This window comes from Silurus aristotelis, assembly GCF_946808225.1.
Source record: "Silurus aristotelis genome assembly, chromosome: 5".
Lineage (NCBI taxonomy): Eukaryota > Metazoa > Chordata > Actinopteri > Siluriformes > Siluridae > Silurus > Silurus aristotelis.
This window is the reverse complement of record NC_139578.1, coordinates 387,242-412,241: the sequence shown is the minus strand read 5'-3', so window position 1 is coordinate 412,241 and position 25,000 is coordinate 387,242. Positions and strand designations below refer to the sequence as shown.

The following is a 25,000-nucleotide window of genomic DNA, read 5'->3' as shown; positions in this document are numbered from 1 at the left end:
GGTGAAGAGGACAGAACTGAAGTTAATGATGGCATGGGGAAGGAGCTTAGTGCAGTGATCTTAGGTAAAGCTATTATTGATGAACTCACCTGTAGTGTTTCTCCTGAGGAGGTAACGCCCAGCTGATAGTGAGGGAGTGCTCTTTTCTCACAGGTACCACTGCAACACACACACACACACACCATTTCTCAAATGTGTGGATTGAGACATGCCACAGTGGACAGATGGTGAAATATCATGTACAGTGTGTGTGTGTGTGTGTGTGTGTGTGTGTGTGTGTGTGTGTGTGTGTGGATTGGGACACGCCCACATTCCTTTACCTCTGTAGAGTTTGTTAAAGGACGGAGTGTTGAAGGGCTCCAGCAGGTGTGAGAATTCAGGGTGAGGTAAACCACTAGAATGTCACACACACACACACACACACACACACACACACACAAAGCACTGTTACTGTTATCACTCCTCTGGTTCCTCTCAAGGTTTATTTTTTATTATTATTATTATTATTCAAGAAAAAATTAACAAAGAATAAAAAATAAAGAAAACAGAAGAAGGGAGATCATCTCTCGGGCCTCAGTGCACTTCTGCTACTCACTTGTTAGGGACACTGCTGAAGATCTCTCTGACCCACTGCTCCAGCGTGTCCAGCGTCTCTGAGGGACAGAGGACAGGAGACACACGTTAGGGGTAATGTGCTCCCTGGGACAAAAGACTTGGGTCACACTTAAAGTGGCTAATTCACTCGTTCACTAGCTAGCAAGCGCAAATACTGATTAGCAAGTGTGTGTGTAGCACAGAAATGAGATGTTAGCATTAGCATACTTGCCTTTAGACTGCACGGCTAGCGTCATGTAGTGAGCGGAGTAGTGCCTCTTCCAAAACTTTCTCAGACGCTTGTACACGTTTATCTTGTTTTTCTTCGGCTCTGTCTTCAGCGTCTGTGTGTTCCCTAGCATTTATATTTGGGACACAGCCCAAAACAGGTCTGTTAGCATAAAGAGCACGTTAGCAAACAAAAATAAAAGAATTGCAAAGAGAGAGACGGGAAGATGAGTGTGTGAGGGGGACACGCCCCAGGGGGGAAAGTTACCCCAGAGGAACTTGGCCATGGGGTGATGAGGTCTAGCCAGACTGCCAAACAGCATCTCCTTACGGTGCGAGTCCGAGGGCTTCGCTAACTGGAACTCTACAACTCAAACACACACACACACACACACACACACACACACACACACACACACACACACACACACTGATATAACAAGTTTAGACAAATGGTCTCTGTCCGTTAGTAATATGCTAATAAGATGTTAATAACATGCTAATGTGTGGTCACAGTGCCTCATGCGGGTCCTCACCGCTGTCCACTGCCTCCACTTCCCTCTCAATAGCGTCTCTGATCATCAGGGGGCAGATGAAGAACTGAGCCCACCTGAAACACAACACACCTCACAGTGAGTCCTGATCTACATCTAATCTAACCTACAGTCCTGACTCTAATCTGATTCTGACTCTAATCTACAGTCCTGATTCTAATCTACAGCCCTGACTCTAATCTACAGTCCGGATTGTAATTTACACCTTTGACTCTAATCTCTAAAAATCGGACTCTAGTTCATGTTTCTGACTCTAATCCACGACTCGAGGTGTGTTTACTTTGCGAGTCAGGTGTGATGGACCTGCTGTACCTATCGAGTGCTTCTCGAAATCTCTTCCTCTGCACGTCGAACTGGAACACGGTCCTCTCACAGTCGGTGGAGGCGTTATCACTGCCGCCATGTTTCTTCAGGAACGCATCAAATCCGTTCTCACACGGGTATTTCTCACTGCCCATAAACACCACTGACACACACACACACACACACACACACACACACACACACACACAAGACCGGTGTTATGATTTAGGACACAGCCCATGTAATTCAGCTCGATGTACAGAGATCAGGGAATGTTCTGGAACTGCAGTGAGGATGCAGCAGGAAATCTGGAGCTACAGTAGAGACTACAGAATCACAGAAGTTTCCACACGCTAACAAGATGCAGTGAGAACTAAGAGCAGAGATTAGAGCAGTACTGAGGAGAACAGGAGAGCATTCAGGACGAGGCCTGAACCTACAGAACATTCACACTGGATCAACTGCACACTTCAGTTTGCCTTATGGAACTCTTATGGAACTCTTATGGAACACTTATGGAACTCTTATGGAACACTTATGGAACACTTATGGAACACTTATGAAACACTTATGGAACACTTATGGAACACTTATGGAACACTTATGGAACACTTATGAAACACTTATGGAACACTTATGGAACACTTATGGAACACTTATGGAACACTTATGGAACACTTATGGAACTCTTATGGAACACTTATGGAACACTTATGGAACACTTATGGAACACTTACGGAACTCTTACGGAACTCTTATGGAACACGTCCTGAAGAAACCACTGGATTTATTTTTGTTATCTTTTAAACTAAAATCAAATCCCTGCACAGAGGGACAGAATGATAGAATGATGGAGTGAGAGTGAGAGATGTAGTGATAGTGCTGATGTAGACGAGTGAACACTCACTGTGTTCCAGAAAATGTGCAAGTCCAGGCAGGTCATCAGGGTCACTGAAACTCCCAACACTGATACACAGGGCTGCTGCTGACTGTTTCACACACACACACACACACACACACACACACACACACACACACACACACACACACACACACACACGTTAGCATATATGCTAGCCATCCTGTGGTCCATTTTATAGTTTAAGATGAACCAGCGTGTGTGTGTGTGTGTGTGTGTGTGTGTGTGTGTGTGTGTGTGTGTGTGTGTGTGTGTGTGTGTGTGTGTGTGAGAAATGTCACTGACCTGTTTCACCGAATTCTTCTTCTTCACCTCCCTCTCCTCATCCTCACTGTCCTGCTCATCATCATCATCATCATCATCATCATTTTCCTCTGACTCATCACCTGTTCCCTCTCCTGAACCATCCTCCTCTTCTTCCTCCTCTTCCTCTTCCTTCTCCTCGTCGTCATCCTCATCCTCATCTGATTTCCCTTCAGAGCTGCTGAAGTCTGAGATCAGCAAAGCACGAAGGCCATTATTTAACTCAATATACCTGAGAGAGAAAAAGAAAATACATTGTCAGAGACAGACCGAGAGAAGACAGACAGGCAGACAGAGAGAAGACAGACAGAGAGAAGACAGACAGAAGACAGACAGACAGACAGACAGACAGACAGACAGACAGACAGACAGACAGACAGACAGAGAGAAGATAGACAGGCAGACAGAGAGAAGACAAACAGACAGGCAGACAGAGAGAAGACAGACAGGCAGACAGAGAGAAGACAGACAGGCAGACAGAGAGAAGACAGACAGAGAGAAGACAGACAGAAGACAGACAGACAGACAGACAGACACAGAGAAGGCAGACAGAAAGAAGACAAACAGACAGGCAGACAGAGAGAAGACAGACAGACAGACAGACAGACAGACAGACAGACAGACAGACAGACAGACAGACAGAAAGAAGGAAGACAGAGAGAAGATAGACAGGCAGACAGAGAGAAGACAGACAGGCAGACAGAGAGAAGACAAACAGACAGGCAGACAGATAGAAGACAGACAGGCAGACAGACAGAGAGAAGACAGACAGGCAGACAGAGAGAAGATAGACAGAGAGAAGATAGACAGGCAGACAGATAGAAGATATACAGACAGGCAGACAGAAAGAAGACAGACAGGCAGACAGATAGAAGACAAGACAGGCAGACAGACAGACAGAGAGAAGACAGACAGATGGCTAGAAGACAGGCAGTGAGGAGTGAATATGAGAGGACATGTAATAGAAATATGATCTGTAGTCATTTACTGTCCTGTAACCTGAAACCTGCAGTGAGATGAGTGAAGCTCTTTCCACTTCCTGTTCCCCCCTGTCCTTATTTGGTCATTGTTTCCTGTCCTGTTGATTCCTTCATTGACCTGTTCTAAATGTTCTGAAGGTTCTCCTCCTCACTCCTCCTTTAGCACAGATAAGTAAGGTGGTACCTGTACTGTTTGGGGTCACTGGGTGATTTGATGATGTCATCGTCCCCTCGGTTCTCCTGCTGTACCAGGCTGGGGTTGGGTTCTGCTCGGTCCGGAGCAGCACTCTGAACCGACACACTCTGCTTCGACTTACTGTGCATCTCACCACCGCCAAGTGTGTACTACCTCCAGAGAGAGGAGAGAGAGAGAGAGAGAGAGAGAGAGAGAGAAAGAAAGAGAGACAGAGAGAGAGTGAGAAAGAGAGAGAGAGAGAGAGAGAGAGAGAGAGAGAGTGAGAAAGAGAGAGAGACAGAGAGAGAGTGAGAAAGAGAGAGAGAGAGAGAGTGAGAAAGAGAGACAGAGAGAGAGTGAGAAAGAGAGAGAGAAAGAAAGAGAGAGAGAGAGAAAGAGAGAGAGACAGAGAGAGAGTGAGAAAGAGAGAGAGTGAGAAAGAGAGACAGAGAGAGAGTGAGAAAGAGAGAGAGAAAGAAAGAGAGAGAGAGAGAGAGAGAGACAGAGAGAGAGTGAGAAAGAGAGAGAGAAAGAAAGAGAGAGAGAGAGAGAGAGAGAGAGAGAAAGAGAGAGAGAAGTGACACCAGGGACAGTGTTTCTCACACACACACACACACACACACACACACACACACACACACACACACACACTAATATATACACACACACACACACACACACACACACACACTTCGACATCATGAACATGTGTATGGAAGAACGTGGAAATCTCGCGCCCTACCGACCTGAGCGGTGCGCGAGAGCGGAAGTCTGCTCCAGCACGTGCGCGTCAGGATTCTCCTGAGCATGTCACACTATTTACATGTCACGAGCACAATGTTTTATTACAGTCTTACACACACACTTACACACACACACACACACACACACACACACACACACACACACACACACACACACTCATATTTACCTCGTCCAGACTTCGCCCTGCTCCTCTGACTGGAACCCCGGTAACAAGCCCGAGTCTGATTGGCTTAGCGCTGATGTAATGGTGAATTCTGATTGGTCTGAGTTTCAGCACGCGGTAACTGTGGTGTGATTGTGCTCGTGCAAATATATAATATAAGACAGGAACTGATTGATTATCGATCAAATATTAAATGTTTGTTTCCGTGTTGTGCAGAAATAAACACTTTGTGCTCTTTATGCCGGATTATATTCATAAATATAGAATATAGAATATAGAATATAGAATATAGAATATATATATATGAATATAGATAGTATCAGGTTACAGTGTGTCATTTCTGTATAAATATAAATCACTGACATTACAGACAGAACCTGAAGATCATCTGCTGGAAAACAGGAGAAAAACAAGAGAAATGATGAGAATCATAAGTCCCCTGTTGCAGATCCTCTATCTCACCACCAGGAGGCGCACTCGGGAAAATGTATGAAAGTTTGAGTTTATGTAATAATTTATCCAGAAAATAAAACGTGGTGCGATTATTGCCATGAAACTCTGACATTTCTCTTACAAGCGTTAATTTACTCCGATCACATTTAGAGCAAAGCGAATCAGCCTGCATTCTGCGATGCCTTTCGTTAGGCCAAAACTTTCAAGTGAAATCTGCCGTATCATGAATATGTCACACTGTAACAACAACAGAGACTGTTTTACTAACCCTAGAGTGGGACGATAACATGTTTATTTTACAGTAAAGTACGTTTGTGAAGATGATCAGGAGCACCGACATTCACCTCAGACATAAACGTGTTGAAAAACGACTCACCATCCTCACACTTTAAACTGAAACGGTGGCGTGTCACTGAAACACGTCTGACGTCAAACAGAACATTTGTAAAAATGTGTGTTGTGATTCGTTTTTTTTGTTGTTGTTTGTAGTTGTACTGATTGAAGGACGTGTGTGATGTTTACAGTGAGAACACTGTCGCTAGGCAACTGAGAATCCCAGACGCTGAGTAGGATCTGTAACCTCGCTAATAACCTCGCAGTACCTAGCTAGCAGGAGAAATACTCGACTTTTATACAGAGAGCAACGATAAAAACCTCTCGGGATGATTCAGAATGTCAACGTTTACCGCTGACATGTTTATAAATGACGGAGAGAAGGATCCCACAGTAATTACACCAGCATCAAACCGCTAACATGCTATAAAACACACGCTAACAAACGTTTCGGCCATTTTGAGATTTTATTTATTTATTTATGTGTTGTGCCTGATGAGGACACAATGTGATGAATGATGATGTGGAGGAAGTGGAGTGAGAGAGAGGAGGGGGAGGAAAAAGACACCGTCACAATCGTCATTACACACACACACACACACACACACACACACACACACACACACACACAAACGTATATACGAGCGAGCGAGCACGCGGGAGGAGTCGGTGAGGATTTTCCCTGCTGCTCGAATTGACTTCTCTGCTTTTCTCCTCCGTCTGGTGACAACTAGAGCTGCATCTTAAAGCACGCGCACACACACGTGCACACACACACACACACACACACACACACACACACACACACTGCTGCAGTCCCGTCACGTCCTCGCGCCTCCATCCGCTTCAGCGCAGAGCAGAAGAAGAGAAATGCATCGTATGAGAACGCGTGTGCGGCTCAACCAGAGCGACATGGAGAACATCAGTGACCACGGTGAGCATTCACCAACACACACACACACACACACACACACACGGTGGAATGCTCTGTGTGTGTGTTACATTGCTGCGCATACGATCGAGCTCATAAATGACTCAGGGCTGTGTCCCAAATACGCATAATACAGCATTTATAGCGTCTTATAAGGCATGCATGTGATATGTAAGGTGTATTTCTAAGACATGGCCCGTCTGTTTATCTCGAACACATAATCAATAAATCACAGACGTCTTGTATCTGCCTCTCGAACTGCCTTGTTTATCTCCAACGGGAAAAAAACCCACGAAGGCTCTCCAGGATCACTACCTCAAGAGCTGAACATCTTCTTGCTCTGGTCCGGGCTCCATTTCAGCACCGGAGGCATGTTTAATCTCCATCGATCCGCCACTGGTTTTATTCTCCTCACATCCCTGCTGCTGCTCGCATTAGCTAATGAGGGAGGAGAGCGAGAGAGATTTCCCACAAGGAGATTCTTTAATATTCCTGAGTCATTTATAGCCGCCTAGCAAACTCTGCCGAGGCCCCGCAGGGACGGTGAAGCCTTCGGACTGCAGCAGGATGGTGGGCGTACGGGTTTATCTGGCGCTGTTCAGAGCTGCACACACGGACCTGTCAGTCTGAATTAGCAGGAAAGGGATATTTGCAGAGGTGATCATGCTAATCGCGATACGTTATTCTCTTTGTTGTTGGTTTCCAGTGCAGTGAAGGAGCTCCCGATGGCGTCCACATTCGGAGCAACGATGCTGTGGGTGGTCCTGCTGAGCAGCCTCAGCATCGCTCTCGTCCGGACGACTCCCATTCCTCTGCTGGATGAATCGGAGGAAATCGACGAACCTTGTTTCCATCCCTGCTACTGCGAGGTGAAAGAGGGTCTGTTCCACGTCCACTGCGATGGCAAAGGTTTCACTAACATCAGCCAGGTAGCTCAATCCTGGATCAGACCTTTTAAGTTGTACCTGCAGAAGAACAACCTGCGCAAGCTTTACTTTAACAACTTCCTGCACCTGAACAACGCCATAGGCGTGAACCTGGGCAATAACGCGCTGCAGGATATCCAAGCGGGTGCATTTAATGGACTGAGCTCGCTGAAGAGACTGTACCTACATGAGAACAAGCTGGAAGTGTTCCGCAATGACACGTTCCTTGGCCTGGAGAGCCTGGAATACCTGCAGGCTGACTACAATGTCATCAGGCGGATAGAGAGTGGAGCGTTTAGACACCTCAACAAACTCCGGGTGCTGATCCTCAACGACAACCTGATACCTGCGTTACCGCCTTTTCTCTTCAGATCGATCTCTCTTACACACCTGGACCTCAGAGGAAATCGCCTGAAGACTATGAGCTACCGAGGAACGCTGGAGTACATCGGGAGAAACCTGATGGAGATCCAGTTGGAGGAGAACCCATGGAACTGTGCATGTGATATCGTCCAGCTGCGGGCCTGGCTGGAAAGAATACCGTACACGTCTGTGGTGGGAGAGATCACGTGCGAGTATCCTTTCCATCTGCATGGTAAAGATCTTAGAGAGATCAAACAGCGCGAGCTCTGCCCGACACTGACGGACGCAGAAGTTGAGGCCAATCTAGGAATCCCTCATTCAGCAGGAAGAGCGAGACCCACAAAACCCTCATCGATGTTCTCTGCAAACCAGAACACGGCATCGTCTGTGGAACAGAAGAACCCGAAACCAACGCGAAGGCCGAGACCCTCGAAAACCCCACCCACTCCACGCAGTATTTATCCAAACCATCCTCCAATCGCTGGATACGAGACGAGGCCACCCATTCCTATCATCTGCCCCATTGGGTGCACCTGCAACTTGCACATCAATGACCTCGGTCTGACCGTAAACTGCAAGGAGAACGGATTTCACAACGTTTCGGAGCTAACGCCACGGCCGCTTAATGCAAAGAAGCTCTACCTAAGCGGGAATCTGATCCAGAAAATACACAGGTCTGACTTTTGGAATTTTTCCAGTCTGGATTTGTTACACTTGGGAAATAACCAAATATTTTACGTCCAGGACGGTGCTTTTGGAAACTTACCCAATTTACGCAGCCTGTATCTAAACGGGAATAACATCGAGAAGCTAACGGCGGACATGTTTCACGGCCTGCAGAATCTCCACTACGTGTATTTTGAGTATAACGAGATAAAGGAAGTTCAGCCGGCGGCATTTAGCTCAATGCCTGCACTTCAGCTTTTGTTTCTGAATAACAATCTTCTACATTCGCTTCCTGTAGGCGCGTTCGAGGGAACTTCGCTCGCTCGGCTCAACCTGCGCAACAATTACTTCCCTCACCTGCCAGTGGGCGGGGTTTTAGAGCACCTGCACGCTGTGGTGCAGATCGACCTGAATCAGAACCCCTGGGATTGTGCATGTGAGATTGTTCCGCTGAAACAGTGGTTGGATACGCTAAGCTCTGTGGTGATTGTGGGCGAGGTGCTGTGTAAGACGCCAGATGCCATGTTGGGAAAGGATCTGCGCTCTTTGAGCCCGGAGGCGATTTGCCCCGAGCTTTTAAAACCGTCCTCGTCTCCAGATGAAAGAGAAATGGAGTTTATGCCTTCGTTCCCCCCTAAAGCTGTCATTCCTCTTTCTGTGCTCGTCCTCAGCCTTGTCGTTCTTTTTGTTTCCTCGTTCTTTGCTGCTGCGGCACTTTGCACGTTTATTATGAAAAAACGTGACAAGCTTCCATTTAGGAAGCAGGAAGAGGGGGGGCTTACAGGAATTCAAATGGAGTGTGGAATATTTACAGAAACTCCGCCCACCCTTCCTGAAACCCCGCCCTCTAACCATGTCTACGAATGCATCTCTGTACCAGCTTCTCAATGTGCAGCTTATGAGCGGGGGCGAGAGGGGGCAGGGGCTTTAGGGCTTCGCAAGGAGGAAGCGGGGCCTTTAGAAAGCAAGCTGGATGGGGCAGATTGTAGCGAGAGCAGCTCCAATTACAGAACGGTGCTTGAGAAAGAGGAGGAGTGGACAACTATAGTCAGCCACGCCCCCATCAACACCGTGACGGATATTGCCGGTTTCCATGGGAACGGTATCCTCTGCCCGACAGTGATCGACAGCCAAGGGCCGACTCCCAAAGTGGGATTGGTGCACAGCCTTTTCGGGGCGAGCTCCTGGTTGGGCGACATAAGTCCAAAGCAATCGGTCGGCATGGACGCAGAGGCGAGGACAGACCGTGCTAATCAAACCCCGAGCAATTACGCCAACCTCAGCGCCAGACTAAAAACCAAAATGGATTATGCTGAGGCGTTGGAGAGGTCATATCAGTTTTAGAACATTTTAAATAAAAGTCTTAACTTCCTTCTCATCTTTCTTCCAGAATGGAATAATGGTAAGACTGGATGCCACGTTGCTCTGGAGGAAACCCCTGGAAATCCTCAGACTTTTATACCAAGTGCCTTCATGAGAGCAGCCAGCAACGATGTAAAGATGATTATTTTTATACAATTACACTTTATTTATCTAAAACACAAATTTAGGGTGAAAGGACAAAGCTACAAGAGGAAGGAGCGATGGGTCTGAACCACAGATCTCCATATTAGACACCTACGTAGCTGATGACATCATAACTTTCCATTCCGCGTGATGAGGTTAGTTCACGTGTAAAGTAAAGGACTTGATTTGACGGTTTATTTACAGAACGACTGGCAAGACTTTGCGACACCATGCATGTATATAGGGCTAGCGGGAAGATGTGAAGAGTGTGGAATGTTGAGGTGAAGGAAGCCCTCTGCTGGTGTGAAGAAGAATCACAATGACGTGTTTAGTGATGCGTACATCCCGTAAAGTCTGGGTGGGAGTGTAACTGCTGGAGAAAATGTTCTGATATAAAAGGAAGCAGATGTTAATAATAAGAACTTAAGCCGTAAGTAATGAAATTGTTGCACTGTTTGTGTAGTGTAACAATTTCACATCATCGGGTGCAACATCGTACACAACATTTAGTGATATAATCGCTACAAGCACGCAGCGCTATAAGATTCATTTTTATTTCTATTAAAGATATCACTTTATTCATTTTGCATGAAATTCTGTGACTTATATTAGGCAGCAGTCATTTATACTCGCGGTTGTGTTATAGCGCTAACGCTAGCCGAACGGCGTCATGCATAACGACCCAAAAAAAAACTCTGATTTATATATATTTATATTTTTCACCTGAACATTTAGCCGCTTTAGTCGAATAAAGCCTCCGGATCAGCCGTGAGAAAGCGTAGCTAGCTAGCAGTGTTTTAATAATTAGCTAGCAGACTAACCTCGCCTAATATGCTTGAGATGTAAATATTTTTTTGGAAATGCTCGTCTAGGATGCATGTTTAAACGTTAACATTACTTCAGAATATTCTGCCAGTCTTCCATATCTTGCTGCTAAGAAATATACCTTCTGCTGCCAGTAGGTTTTATGCTAACGGAGTGCTAAAAATCGTTAGTGGCTTCCAGGAAGAAAAAGGCGAGGAAACATTTCGGAGAATAAATTATTTTATGCTATTCGTCAGAGAAAAGCTACAAACGCAATCGGCTACATGCCTAAACACTGGCTAGCTAATAATTGGAGCTAAAGCTGGCTAATTTTAACACCATACCCCAGCTAGCATCCTTGTAAAAGATCCAAACAGAAGTTAGCTATTGTACAAACAGAAAATAAACATGTTAGCTAACATCAGAGAACAGTTATCTTGAGAAATGAAGAAGAAACAGCTACGTTTCTGGGAAGTTCCCAGAGAAACGTTAGCATGGTGGTTTCAGTAAGCGTAGTGCGCACTTTTTAGGGCACTAATATGGATATCTGTGGTATGAAGCCTGGCTTTTATTCTCTGGGTGATTTTTGTTGAGTTTGTTTTATTTCAACGCTGGAGTGAGACTGTACAGTTTTTATTCCACATTGAAGCCGATCCCGGTTTGGGCCTGGGGCCTGGGGCCCGGGGCCCAGCTTCCAACCCTCCCTCTGCGTGCAGAACGTGTGCTTCTATTTATTCTTCTATTTCAGTCTTATTATTCTGAATTATTCTGAATTATTCTTGCTGTAATCACGTTTCATTCACCCGTGTACGATGACTCCAACTCTCGCTTAGCCTGAACTGAATAAAGGAAGATCATCGCTAAGTGCTGCTCATGCTAACGTGCACTTCTTCTCTTCCCCTAGCCACTCTGAAGTGTGCATCACCTGCTTCCCACTTACACACTCAGTTAGCATACACTACACATGCACTACATCAGTACCTAGCCACAGCTAGCTAGCATACATACTCTAGCACTCTAGCACTCATTCTGCTAGCCTGTCTAACATACTAATCTTCTGGTTTATTGTAAAAACAATAAGAAGCTAATAAGTAAAATAAGCTAGCTGTGAAATATTAATTTCATCATAATAATTGTAGCCAGATTGCTAACTACATGCAGATTACCTTTGATCTAGAAAAAAAACATCTGGCTAGCTGACTAGCTAGTGTGGAAATGATCAGGATAGTTGCTAGAATGATAATTAGCTGTCTGTGCTAAATATCTGGTGTGGTAAACAGTTAACATGCTAATTACCTGCCTTAACTTTAACTAGCAGGATATTGAGATACCACCAATTGAATTATTGAACAAGGGGTGGAGCTTACAATCGCACATGGTGGTCATGTGACCGTCCCTGTTAGTGCTTTATTCCATTTCTTTGCCATGATGTACAGTTCGGCTGCTTAGCCTCGTAGCCCAATGTCCGCTAACAAACCTGCTAAACTTGGTGTTTCATTTAGATTCAGCTAGCATGCTTATAATCCTGATTAACACCAGACTGCTGATATTATGAGAGATGAATGCTAGTTATGCTAACATTAGCCAGGGGAATGTGGCGGGAATATGGTATGTGCACTGGAATGCGTGTATGAAAGGAAGTCTAAATATATCTAATATGTTAGGAGTTCCTCCGGATGCGTCTTTATTGATCTGTCCATAGGGCTAAAAATAGCGCAGCTAATGCTATAAGCTAAGTGTGTAAAGTTATTGAAGTGTGATTTAATAACACACACCTGCACTATAACTCTGTCTTCATTAAGACCAGAGGGATTTCAGATGTCGTAATGGCTACAGCTAAACGTGTTACAAGTTAACACTACGTGGCAGTTTTGAGCACAGTGGCGATGTGGTTATGAGCGCAGCGTTATAACAGGTGGCGATGTGGTTATGAGCGCAGCGTTATAACAGGTGGCGATGTGGTTATGAGCGCAGCGTTATAACAGGTGGCGATTTGGTTATGAGCGCAGCGTTATAACAGGTGGCGATGTGGTTATGAGCGCAGCGTTATAACAGGTGGCGATGTGGTTATGAGGGCAGCGTTATAACAGGTGGCGATGTGGTTATGAGCGCAGCGTTATAACAGGTGGCGATGTGGTTATGAGCGCAGCGTTATAACAGGTGGCGATGTGGTTATGAGCGCAGCGTTATAACAGGTGGCGATGTGGTTATGAGCGCAGCGTTATAACAGGTGGCGATGTGGTTATGAGCGCAGCGTTATAACAGGTGGCGATGTGGTTATGAGCGCAGCGTTATAACAGGTGGCGATGTGGTTATGAGCGCAGCGTTATAACAGGTGGCGATGTGGTTATGAGCGCAGCGTTATAACAGGTGGCGATGTGGTTATGAGCGCAGTTTTATAACTCGTAGTGATGTGGTTATGAGCGCAGTTTTATAACAGGTGGCGATGTGGTTATGAGCGCAGTGTTATAACAGGTGGCGATGTGGTTATGAGCGCAGCGTTATAACAGGTGGCGATGTGGTTATGAGCGCAGTTTTATAACTCGTAGTGATGTGGTTATGAGCGCAGTTTTATAACAGGTGGCGATGTGGTTATGAGCGCAGTTTTATAACTCGTAGCGATGTGGTTATGAGCGCAGTTTTATAACTCGTGGCGATGTGGTTATGAGCGCAGTGTTATAACAGGTGGCGATGTGGTTATGAGCGCAGTGTTATAACAGGTGGCGATGGGGTTATGAGCGCAGTGTTATAACAGGTGGCGATGTGGTTATGAGCGCAGTTTTATAACTCGTGGCGATGTGGTTATGAGCGCAGTGTTACAGCAGGTGGCGATGTGGTTATGAGTGCAGTGTTATAACAGGTGGCGATGGGGTTATGAGCGCAGTGTTATAACAGGTGGCGATGTGGTTATGAGCGCAGTGTTATAACAGGTGGCGATGTGGTTATGAGCGCAGTTTTATAACTCGTGGCGATGTGGTTATGAGCGCAGTGTTACAGCAGGTGGCGATGTGGTTATGAGTGCAGTGTTATAACAGGTGGCGATGGGGTTATGAGCGCAGTGTTATAACAGGTGGCCATGTGGTTATGAGCGCAGTGTTATAACAGGTGGCGATGTGGTTATGAGCGCAGTTTTATAACTCGTGGCGATGTGGTTATGAGCGCAGTGTTACAGCAGGTGGCGATGTGGTTATGAGCGCAGTGTTATAACAGGTGGCGATGTGGTTATGAGCGCAGTGTTATAACAGGTGGCGATGTGGTTATGAGCGCAGTGTTATAACAGGTGGCGATGTGGTTATGAGCGCAGTGTTATAACAGGTGGCGATGTGGTTATGAGCGCAGTGTTATAACAGGTGGCGATGTGGTTATGAGCGCAGTGTTATAACAGGTGGCGATGTGGTTATGAGCGCAGTGTTATAACAGGTGGCGATGTGGTTATGAGCGCAGTGTTATAACAGGTGGCGATGTGGTTATGAGCGCAGTGTTATAACAGGTGGCGATGTGGTTATGAGCGCAGTGTTATAACAGGTGGCGATGTGGTTATGAGCGCAGTGTTATAACAGGTGGCGATGTGGTTATGAGTGCAGTGTTATAACAGGTGGCGATGTGGTTATGAGTGCAGTGTTATAACAGGTGGCGATGTGGTTATGAGCGCAGTGTTATAACAGGTGGCGATGTGGTTATGAGTGCAGTGTTATAACAGGTGGCGATGTGGTTATGAGTGCAGTGTTATAACAGGTGGCAAAGTGGTTATGAGCACTGTGGTGCTGTTAAAATAGCGACTCCGCAGTTGAAGGTTCACAAGAGGGCGAGCTGAGGTAGTGAAACAAATGAGTGCTAACGAACTCCAGCACTAACAAAGGCTCACAACAGGTAACAAGCAGAAACGCTAAAGTTAGTGCCGCTAACAGGAAGTCCAATTTTTTTTTAATAATGAGGGAAACCACTTCTCATCCTCGCTGCTGCTGATTAGCACAGAGCTGTAAGTAAAAGAGCGCACTTTAGCTCTGTAATGACCAAATTCATCACTAATGACCTCGCTAGCGGAAACAGCAGCCGGCGGAAACAAGCACACACACACACACACACACACACACACACACAGTGCTTGTAAATTAGCATAATGTGTTTTTTAATGAGTGTACGGCGCTTCACTTCAACTAAACCAGTACGCACGCGCACACACACACACACACGCACACTTATTTACTGGACTTACAATCACACGAACAAACATCACATTTACATAATTGTGTCTTGCTCCTATGAGGGGAACCACACACACACACACACACACACACACACACACACACACACACACACACACACACACACACACACACACAGAGTTGAGATTATACCAGGACTGAACACTTATAAAGGGATAACAGCGACATCTGGAGGCTCAGGAGATTAAATAACATTTTCTTGTTAGAATATCATAAAAGTTAAACACACCAAGTGATGAGGAGTAAAACATGAGGAGTGAAAGATGGGTAGTGACACGTAGGGAAATGTGAGATGCAAGTAAGAGGTGAGACATAAGGAGTGAGAGGTGAGATAAGGATTTAGGAGCGAGACGTAAGGAGTGAGACATGAGACGTGAGGAGTAAGACTTTGCGAGTGAGAGGTGAGGAGTAAGACATGGCGAGTGAGAGGTAAGACAAGGAGTGAGGAGCCAGATTTCAGTAGTGAACATGAGAAGTGAGAAGTAATACATGAGTGAGACATGGCGAGTGAGAGGTGAGACATAAGAAGTGAGGAGCGAGACATGAGAAGTGGGGAGCGAGAAGTAAGACGTGAGAAGTGAGACATGGCGAGTAAGAGGTGAGACATAAGAAGTGAGAAGCAAGACATGAGAAGTGGGGAGTGAGACATGGCGAGTGAGAGGTGAGATAAGGAGTGAGGTGTGAGGAGTGAGACATGAGAAGTGAGAGGTCAGTTGTGAGATCTGAGGAGTGAGACGTGAGCATTTGTTTGAGCAGATGTCCATAGCAGGTATAATGGACTTTATAAGGTGTTTATAAGGGTTAATAATCAGACTGTAATAAACACTAGGTGATGGGTTCTGGGAGCTCTAGAAGCTGAGCATGCGTTGCTGCATGGTTTCATCAGCGTCTCACCAGCACATTACATTATGCTGCTATTTTCAGCTCATTTAGTGAAAAAAGGTGTTGTTCTGCTGAACATGTGACTGCTGTTGCCTAGCAACCTGAATCTGTTGGTTGATGCAGCAGCAGGAATATAAAGAGTTTAGAGTGGGAGAGAGATTTCTCCCACAGCTTCAGGATCAGGTCATGGTGAAGATGTTAAAGCTGCATGCTGGGCCTGACAAAAAGACAAGGAAAGCTGTGTGTGATCTCTTCATCATCACACTGATACACACCGATCCTGTTACTGAGGAGACACGAGGTTCCCTCAACATGCCAGAGAGGAACGCTCGCTTTCTGATCACATCAGCAAGATGAGGAGATCAGGAGCAGGTCTCTGAGATAACACACAATGCCTGCTTATTACACACACACTTCACCATCATCCACACCTTCATCACTAGGGTTAGGGGTGGGAAATGAGGGGTAGAGTACAGTTCAGTGCGCTGCAGTGGGATGAAGGAACAGTGTGTGTTCTACTGCAGGGAGGGTTCTGTTACAGCTGCAGAGATCATCCTGAAGCGGTCTCTCTCTCTCTCTCTCTCTCTCTCTCACACACACACACACTGTAGAGTGCAGAGAGATAAAACATCAACACGTTTTACCCTACGGCAGTGTGTGTGTGTGTGTGTGTACCACAGGTTTACCACAGGCGTTACTGTATACTACATTTACAGATTTATCACACCTTTACAGAGAGACTTACACACATTATTTCTACACTGAGCAGGTGAGGGTTAGGGGCCGTGCCCAGGGGCCCAGCAGTGGCAGGGTTAGCGGTGCTGGGATTTAAACTCATGCCCTTCTGATTAAAAGTCCCACATCAACACAACATTCCAAACTCCCACTTCTACACACTAACATAGGAAAATAGGAAGGATTAAGTGGAGGAATAAGGGATGGGGAAGTAAGAGAAAAAAAAGAGAAAGAACATAGAACACAAGCAAAAAAGAAAAATAAAGAGGAAAAATTAAATCAGGAAATGGAAAAACAAAGGAGGAAAAAGTAAAACAATGGAAAGAATAGAACACGAGTGTGTGTGTGTGTGTGTGTGTGTAGAATGTTTCTTTATTATTAGTTTCCTCCAGTTTATAAATTACATTTTCAAAAAGAGGAAAAAAACAGACAAAAAGATGAAAGAAAACAAGACATATTTTACATTATAACAGAAATTTCCCATAAACCCTCTCACTCATCCACTCATCTCTCCAAACACTCATCCCTCCATCAACCACTCATCCCTCCATCATCCACTCATCCCTCCATCATCCACTCATCTCTCCATCAAACACTCATCTCTCCATCATCCACTCATCCCTCCATCATCCACTCATCCCTCCATCATCCACTCATCTCTCCATCAACCACTCATCCCTCCATCATCCACTCATCTTTCCATCATCTCTCCATCATCCACTCATCTTTCCATCATCTCTCCATCATCCACTCATCTCTCCATCAACCACTCATCCCTCCATCATCCACTCATCTCTCCATCAAACACTCATCTCTCCATCATCCACTCATCTCTCCATCATCCACTCATCTCTCCATCAACCACTCATCCCTCCATCATCCACTCATCCCTCCATCATCCACTCATCCCTCCATCATCCACTCATCCCTCCATCATCCACTCATCCCTCCATCATCCACTCATCTTTCCATCATCTCTCCATCATCCACTCATCTCTCCATCAACCACTCATCCCTCCATCATCCACTCATCCCTCCATCATCCACTCATCCCTCCATCATCCACTCATCCCTCCATCATCCACTCATCCCTCCATCATCCACTCATCTTTCCATCATCTCTCCATCATCCACTCATCTCTCCATCATCCACTCATCTCTCCATCAACCACTCATCCCTCCATCATCCACTCATCTCTCCATCATCCACTCATCTCTCCATTATCCACTCATCTCTCCATCAAACACTCATCTCTCCATTAAAACACTCATCCACCCTCTCTCTCTCCCCCCCACTCCCCCCAGGGTTTCCTAGGCAACGGTTTTGAAGGTCTGCAGGATCAGGTTGGTCTGGTGGATCAGCCGGTTGGCACTCATGAACACGTTTATTGCTCTGTGGGTCAAAACACAAAATGAAATGAATAATAATAATAATGAAAGGTATTTTCAGAGATATCAGCACCAAGCTCATAAACCCTGATAATCAAGTGGGTGGTGCTGGGATTTAAACTCACAACCTCCTGATCAGAAGTCCAACATCTTACATAAAGAACTGCCACTTCATCACTCATCACTTACTTTCCGTCTTTGAAGTAGGTCTTTAGTGTGTCGCTGAAACTTTTAGAGTATTTCACAAACTCCTTCTTTTGGTGTTCGAGCGCCTGCAAACAAACAAACACCAAAAATACATCAATTGTGTGGTGAAGATTGTGTTTCTGTACAGCTGATGACCGAGGAATACAGAGTAAATAATCATTTACAAAAGCTTTCGATTCATCACACACACATGAACAGTGTGCTGGGTTAGTTAGCGGGTTAGTTATCAGGCTAGTTAGCGGGTTAGTTAGCACTAGTTGCATGCAATATTTATTAGCATTAACTGTGCTTTCAGTGAATAAACCAGAGGCTGACATTTCCTTGTTTTCTTTTATATGATGCCCTCAATTCCATTCCATTTCCATCAACACTACAGAACTGTGTGTGTGTGTGTGTGTGTGTGTGTGTGTGTGTGTGTGTGTGTGTCGCACCCTGCGGTTCTGATACTGGTATTTCTTGAAGACGTTGTTGACGGTGTCCAGCAGCTCCTTTATGGCACTCGCGATGTCTCTGTGAAAGTCAGAGGGAGAAATGAGGATGAAGGAGGAGAAGAGATGAAGCTGTACAGAGAGAAGAACTCACATGGAGAAAAAACAGGAGGAGAAACAGGGGGAAATAGAGAAGAAAATAAAGGAGGAAGTATGTGTCTGCGTCTCACTTTATAGTCTGGAGGAAGCGCACTCTGTCGTTTATCTCGTCTGGAATTTTACTCAGGATCTGTTTCAGCGCTCGTGCTTTATCATTCAGATCCTGAAACTCCTGCTCCGGCCTCTCAATCAGATACTCTGGGAGAGCACACACACACACACACACACACACACACACACACACCAGTTAACATCCTGAATCATATCATTAACATGACGCACTCCAGACATGTCCCTACTTAGCCCATCGTTACCAAACACACTCTGCTCCAGTCCCTGCTGTGTGTGAAGTAAACTCGTACCTTCAACGTCATCTGCAGACATGCGCAGTAACGATTCTGTAAAATTAATCTCCACATTTTTCTTCTCCAGGATCTTCATAATGATGTCCTGAGTGAGACCAGGGTTCTCCTTCTCTGCCTTATCAAATATATAAATACACTTTTAAATAACCTACACAGAAAACTTCAGTCTGAAGGAAGGGGGGTGTGGCCTAAACATGCCATTACTAACCCTTACACAACACACCCTGATTTCTGCATTTAATTTACATAAACACACCCTTATGTCTGCATTTAATTTACATAAACATACCCTGATTCGTTCATTGAATTTACATAAACATACCCTGGACACCCCCCCCCCTTTAATTTGCATAAACACGCTCTGATTTTGGCATTTTTAAAAGTCACGTGAAAGTGTACATACTTTAATAAAGGCTGCGCGCAGAGTCTGAGCCGCTGACAGGTTTATTCTCTCCAGCTGTAAGGAAACACACACACACACACACACACACACACACACACACACACACACACACGGAGTGTAAAGTGAATAATTATCAGGCAGTAAATAAGAGGAAGTGGACTTCGTGATGACGTTACCTCATTGAAGACGGGATACATGACGGCGTATAACGTCATCGAGACCATCGAACTCGCATCAGCTTCATTCTTCATCTCATCCATTATCATCCTCAATACATCCACAACCGCATGGGAGGAAAAACTATCAGGAACTGGAGGGGGAGCGCCGAAGGACCACCACGACTCCGACTCCAGGAAAACCACAACCTCAGGAACCCTCAAGAACACCACAATTCCAGCTCAGAAAACACCAGGAATCCTGTGACAGAGTCAGTGCTGACATTTTAGAGACACACCTCTCTTCTCAATTCATTTCATCTCTCTCTCTCTCTCTCTCTCTCTCTCTCTCTCACACCCTTCCTGAGGCTGAATGGGTGTTAGATATGAATAAAACACTGAAATATCCAGCAGAAGAACAGTACATACAGGCCTATCCCGGGGTATTCGGGTAAAGTGGTGTTAATAAGCCCTGTTTGATCTGATCATATGTTTAATAAACACGTTATAACCGCGTTATATTTACAATAACACACCATTTACTCCCAGCTGCTAATAACTAAACTTCCATGAATGCGCCGTTACACCAGCCTGTATAAACTCCTCAGCACAGCTGCTACAGGTTATTAAGTGTGAAATTCACAGGAAGGGATTTTTATTATCAGTAAAAAGATCAAAGAAAAGATGAAACGCGCCGATCAGATCACAAAGCGATTAGCCGGAGTAGCATTAGCCTCTCTCCGCTAGCGGCAGCCACAAAATACCCGGAAATGACGACGTTCCTGCACAGAGACGGACCGAGAAACAAACCGGCGCTGGAAATTACCTTTTAAACGCGTCCAGGTGAAATTCCGAGCCGGGAATAAGGCGCTCCCTCCGGTCATACAGCCGCTAGCTGCTCCGCTACAGAAGGCGGAAGTGTTCTGCATGAGCTGCGTATGTGGTGACGACTTCCGATCGACAACCAATCAGGAGGCAGCATGAAGCGCGGCTTCCTGTAAGGCGTCAGTAGTGCATTCCGGCGGAGGATCGGCTTTAGTACCTCACACAGATTTACACTTGAACACACACATCAGGAATAATATAGATAATAATATAGATTTATATAATTATATATACACTCATACACTCATAATCCGTGTTTACATTCAGTGTATTGTCTAAACTAGACTTAATAACCCATATAAATGAAATCTGAGGTAAAAAATGTATTCAACTGTAAAAAAACCCCCACAAATTATGAGGTGATATCAAAAAGGTTTGCGACTAGTTCTGTAACACACCAACAGATGGCAGCACGAGGCTGCACGCACAGTCACAGGGAGCACCGACGTTCATAAGTGTGCCAGAAGACATGGTCTTGCGTACACCAGGAGCCGTGCGACTGGTGCTGTTCCAACCACGTTAAACCTGTCACACGTGATTTTCTTACTTCTGCACACACTCCACTCGCCAGACTGACTCCTGTGCTTTTGATGTTGCCTCTTCCAGAAGAAGAAGATCTAGATCGCATGTTTGACACCGTTGCGGAGATCCTGCATGAATCGCAGGAGACAGAACACATTTTAGAAGAAGGCAGGGAGCTCTGTTGCTGTGGAAACGTAGATAAATAAAATATCCTTTTGATACCACCTCGTACATACAAAAATATCTTTAATGACCCCATTCTTCATGATACTTCAGAAATTGTGAATTTGTTCTATGTCTTGCTCACTCACACACACACACACACACACACACACACACACACACACACACACACACACAAACACACAGCTGTGTGTGTGCATTAAGCCCCACCCCTTCATTTGATTGACATCAGAGTTACAGTCTATCGTGAAAGTGAAATCATCAGCAGCTGAAGAGAAAGATCTCACCTGTGTGTGTCAGGGACGTTAGAGGGACACGATGCTGGGACACGCATGATAGTTACAGTTCATGTTGGAGAAATGAGTGCGTTCCTCCACCATCCTGTCTCTGTTCTCTCTCTGGTGAAATTAAAACCTTTATTAAACTTTAATGTGACTGTTACAAAGTGCTCACACTGGAGACTGTTTCATACATTAATTACAGCAAACATCACAATGCTTCAACACGTTTATCTGGAGCATCTACACACAGATACGCAGCAGCACGTGTCATTCGGCAGGACAAATAAACACTGCATAACAGCAACAAAACACTTTATTATTCTGAGAGATCAGACCTGATATTAAAAATCCGATCACAAGCAGACGGTGGTAAATAATGTACAGGGTGAAGAGGATCTGATCAGCAGCGTGGTGTGGGTGGAGATGAACAGGAGTGGAATATAAAATAACAATGTAGGAGTTAAATAAAACTATTAATAGTGTTTTCCAGGCAGCTATTTTTGTTTATTGTGTAATAAAAGTTGATTGGTGTGGTTTTAAAAGCGCTTCAGTTCATTGCTTTGTTTGGGTTTCAGTGTAATTGTGTTTAATGGTGAAGGTGGAGCTGGGTGGAGGTTCTCTTTCTACTCAACAACACTGGAAACTGATATTTATTCCCTCACACAATCTCCTTCTAATGAGTCCTGGAACAAGTGACAAGACACAACAAACCCTTGAGTTCAGTCTCAGACCTGCTCAATCTTCAGGTTATGAGATTTGGTTGAATTAATTTTGGTTTTAATTTTTTACCTCAGGAGCTTCAGACTTCAGAAGGTTCTTAACCCAAAAGCTGGAAAAAATAAAACACTAAGAAAATATTATTGTTGTAAATGCGAGAGCCTGAAATCATCATCACATCTCAGCAACCTCCAGCATTCCAATCTCCATCAATCTTCTTCAGAAAAACACAGTGGTGAAGCTCCTGAGAAAAACCCAGTAAACACGACAGCAACATGCAAATAAGCAAAGAGTAAAACACACAAATCTAAACTCCATCAGTCAGAACTTTCATTCTGACTTTATCATCTCCAGAATCCCCAATTTGTCCACCTCCACCATTTGTCTTTCTCCATTTTCTTCTCAGTTTTGTCCATCATCTCAACACTTTTCAGTTCCTCCATCTTCTGTTTTTTCTTCACCTCATCTGTCTCCTCCAGCTGCTGTACACTAGAATCCTGTTGGACATCTGGCTTTCGCCTAGTCATGTTCTGGTCCACTCTAATGTTCTGCTGTAAGTTTATGGACCTGCAGGTCTCCTCCAAATCTCTGAGACAGGAAGCAGAAATGTCACAGGTGATCTTCTGGATGTGGTTTCTCAGTGAGGAGATCTCCATCTTCAGCTCCTCATTGGCCTGAAGGAGCATTTTCTGCATCATGTGTGAGTCTTCCAACATGATAAAAATCTTCTCCCAGCGCAATTTATTTCGACCTTCACAGGGACAAGGAGAAGCTGTTGCTGAAACACACACACACACACACACACACACACACACACACATTACAATAATCCCCTGGTTGGAATCTCGCGCCCAGGTTTATTGCGGAATTGTGTTTGCCACATGATTAATTAGTGTGGCTGATTTTCCGTTTGTCTCGTGGAGAGAAGCATAGACCAAAACACTTACAGCAAGTTTTATGTTGAAATAAAGACATTTTTTAATAAAAATATAATTATTAATTATAAAATGTAGTAAAATGTTAATACAGTACAGAAAGTAAAGAATGCAGTGACGTGTATCTTTAACTCCGCCTCTTTTTGACACTACTATACACTGTACAGTACATGTGCTCACTATAAACGTGATGTTTTTCACTAATTTACACAAAATTCATCTCGCCGTATTCTTGCTAATGTTTTCTGTGTGTGTTTAAAGTGTGTGGGAGGAGGATTTATGGGGTGGTGTCGGTTTATCACGGTTTATCGTTTATAGCAGGGCGGTTTTAAAACTTAATCACTGCAATAAACTGCATATTAGTGTGTGTGTGTGTGTGTGTGTGTGTGTGTGTGTGTGTGTGTGTGTGTGTGTGTGTGTGTGTGTGTATTTATATATTCATATATTCACATGCTGTAATCACTTTGTTTATTTGTTCATTTGTTCCTGGTTTAATAAAATAAGTTTGCTTTGTAAAAAGTCACTAAAAATCAACAAACTGCAGATAAATAAATTTAAACAAATTACTATTAATGCTTGATAATGAGCATTAATTACGTTTACAGACTGGATTATTCCCCTACCCCCAAACCCATACTGGATTATTTCCTACCCCAAACCCATACTGGATTATTTCCCTACCCCAAACCCAGACTGGATTATTCCCCTAACCCAAACCCAGACTGGATTATTCCCCTACCCCCAAACCCAGACTGGATTATTTCCTACCCCAAACCCATACTGGATTATTCCCCTACCCCAGACTGGATTATTCCCCTACCCCAAACCCAGACTGGATTATTCCCCTACCCCCAAACCCAGACTGGATTATTCCCCTACCCCAAACCCAGACTGGATTATTCCCCTACCCCAAACCCAGACTGGATTATTCCCCTACCCCAAACCCAGACTGGATTATTCCCCTACCCCAAACCCAGACTGGATTATTCCCCTACCCCAAACCCATACTGGATTATTCCCCTACCCCAGACTGGATTATTTCCCTACCCCAAACCCAGACTGGATTATTCCCCTACCCCCAAACCCAGACTGGATTATTCCCCTACCCCCAAACCCAGACTGGATTATTTCCTACCCCAAACCCAGACTGGATTATTTCCTACCCCAAACCCATACTGGATTATTCCCCTACCCCCAAACCCAGACTGGATTATTCCCCTACCCCAGACTGGATTATTCCCCTACCCCCAAACCCAGACTGGATTATTCCCCTACCCCAAACCCAGACAATTATTAATTATACTATTAATAATTATTATTATTAATGCTCATTATCAAGCATTAATAGTAATTTGTTTACCCCAAACCCAGACTGGATTATTCCCCTACCCCAAACCCAGACTGGATTATTCCCCTACCCCAAACCCATACTGGATTATTCCCCTACCCCAGACTGGATTATTTCCCTACCCCAAACCCAGACTGGATTATTCCCCTACCCCAAACCCAGACTGGATTATTCCCCTACCCCAAACCCAGACTGGATTATTCCCCTACCCCCA

At 44.8% G+C, this 25,000-nt stretch overlaps 3 protein-coding genes and 1 long non-coding RNA gene across 7 annotated transcripts in view; 1 reads left to right on the top strand and 3 right to left on the bottom strand.

Moving 5' to 3' along the window:
- Positions 1–5,111, bottom strand: part of nrd1a (nardilysin a (N-arginine dibasic convertase)) — a 17,532-nt gene extending 12,421 nt beyond the window's left edge. Inside the window, exons 1-12 of one of the 2 annotated variants that reach the window (XM_083540692.1) lie at positions 4,988–5,021; positions 4,803–4,871; positions 4,066–4,226; positions 2,884–3,133; positions 2,587–2,668; positions 1,689–1,842; positions 1,359–1,432; positions 1,091–1,186; positions 827–949; positions 596–653; positions 321–394; positions 90–159 (exon numbers count right to left, since the gene is read on the bottom strand). In XM_083540692.1, the coding sequence (XP_083396818.1) occupies positions 90–159; positions 321–394; positions 596–653; positions 827–949; positions 1,091–1,186; positions 1,359–1,432; positions 1,689–1,842; positions 2,587–2,668; positions 2,884–3,133; positions 4,066–4,226; positions 4,803–4,865 (1,205 nt within the window). In that variant the 5' untranslated portion in view covers positions 4,866–4,871; positions 4,988–5,021. Of the gene's footprint in view, positions 1–89; positions 160–320; positions 395–595; positions 654–826; positions 950–1,090; positions 1,187–1,358; positions 1,433–1,688; positions 1,843–2,586; positions 2,669–2,883; positions 3,134–4,065; positions 4,227–4,802; positions 4,872–4,987 lie in introns of both variants that reach the window. The other variant, XM_083540693.1, reaches the window with a different exon arrangement.
- An 801-nt stretch (positions 5,112–5,912) lies between these two features.
- On the top strand, positions 5,913–11,827 carry LOC310725683 (SLIT and NTRK-like protein 3). Its single transcript, XM_083540694.1, has 2 exons — positions 5,913–6,704; positions 7,408–11,827. Exon 2 carries the CDS (start codon positions 7,427–7,429, stop codon positions 9,998–10,000), a length of 2,574 nt encoding a protein of 857 aa, XP_083396820.1. The 5' UTR covers positions 5,913–6,704; positions 7,408–7,426; the 3' UTR covers positions 10,001–11,827.
- Positions 11,828–17,161: 5,334 nt separating this feature from the next.
- LOC310725703 (programmed cell death protein 10) lies at positions 17,162–20,897 on the bottom strand. Of its 3 annotated transcripts, none has more exons than XR_014533471.1 (9): positions 20,742–20,897; positions 19,937–20,177; positions 19,761–19,814; positions 19,355–19,472; positions 19,064–19,190; positions 18,837–18,915; positions 18,388–18,470; positions 17,876–18,202; positions 17,162–17,354 (listed from the first exon to the last, which is right to left on the bottom strand). XR_014533471.1 is itself a non-coding variant. In XM_083540728.1 (9 exons), exons 2-8 carry the CDS (start codon positions 20,024–20,026, stop codon positions 18,121–18,123), a joined length of 633 nt encoding a protein of 210 aa, XP_083396854.1. In that variant the 5' UTR covers positions 20,027–20,177; positions 20,742–20,897; the 3' UTR covers positions 17,531–17,642; positions 18,086–18,120. The 3 variants fall into 3 exon arrangements, 2 of the variants coding, with proteins under 2 accessions (XP_083396854.1, XP_083396855.1); XM_083540728.1 differs by lacking the exon at positions 17,162–17,354 and adding an exon at positions 17,531–17,642 and having other exon boundaries at positions 18,086–18,202; XM_083540729.1 differs by lacking the exon at positions 17,162–17,354 and having other exon boundaries at positions 17,531–18,202.
- A 994-nt stretch (positions 20,898–21,891) lies between these two features.
- LOC310725708 overlaps positions 21,892–25,000 on the bottom strand; it is a 4,401-nt gene continuing 1,292 nt past the window's right edge. Inside the window, exon 2 of the long non-coding RNA XR_014533473.1 lies at positions 21,892–23,281. This is a non-coding gene — a long non-coding RNA (uncharacterized lncRNA). The remainder of the gene's footprint in view (positions 23,282–25,000) is intronic.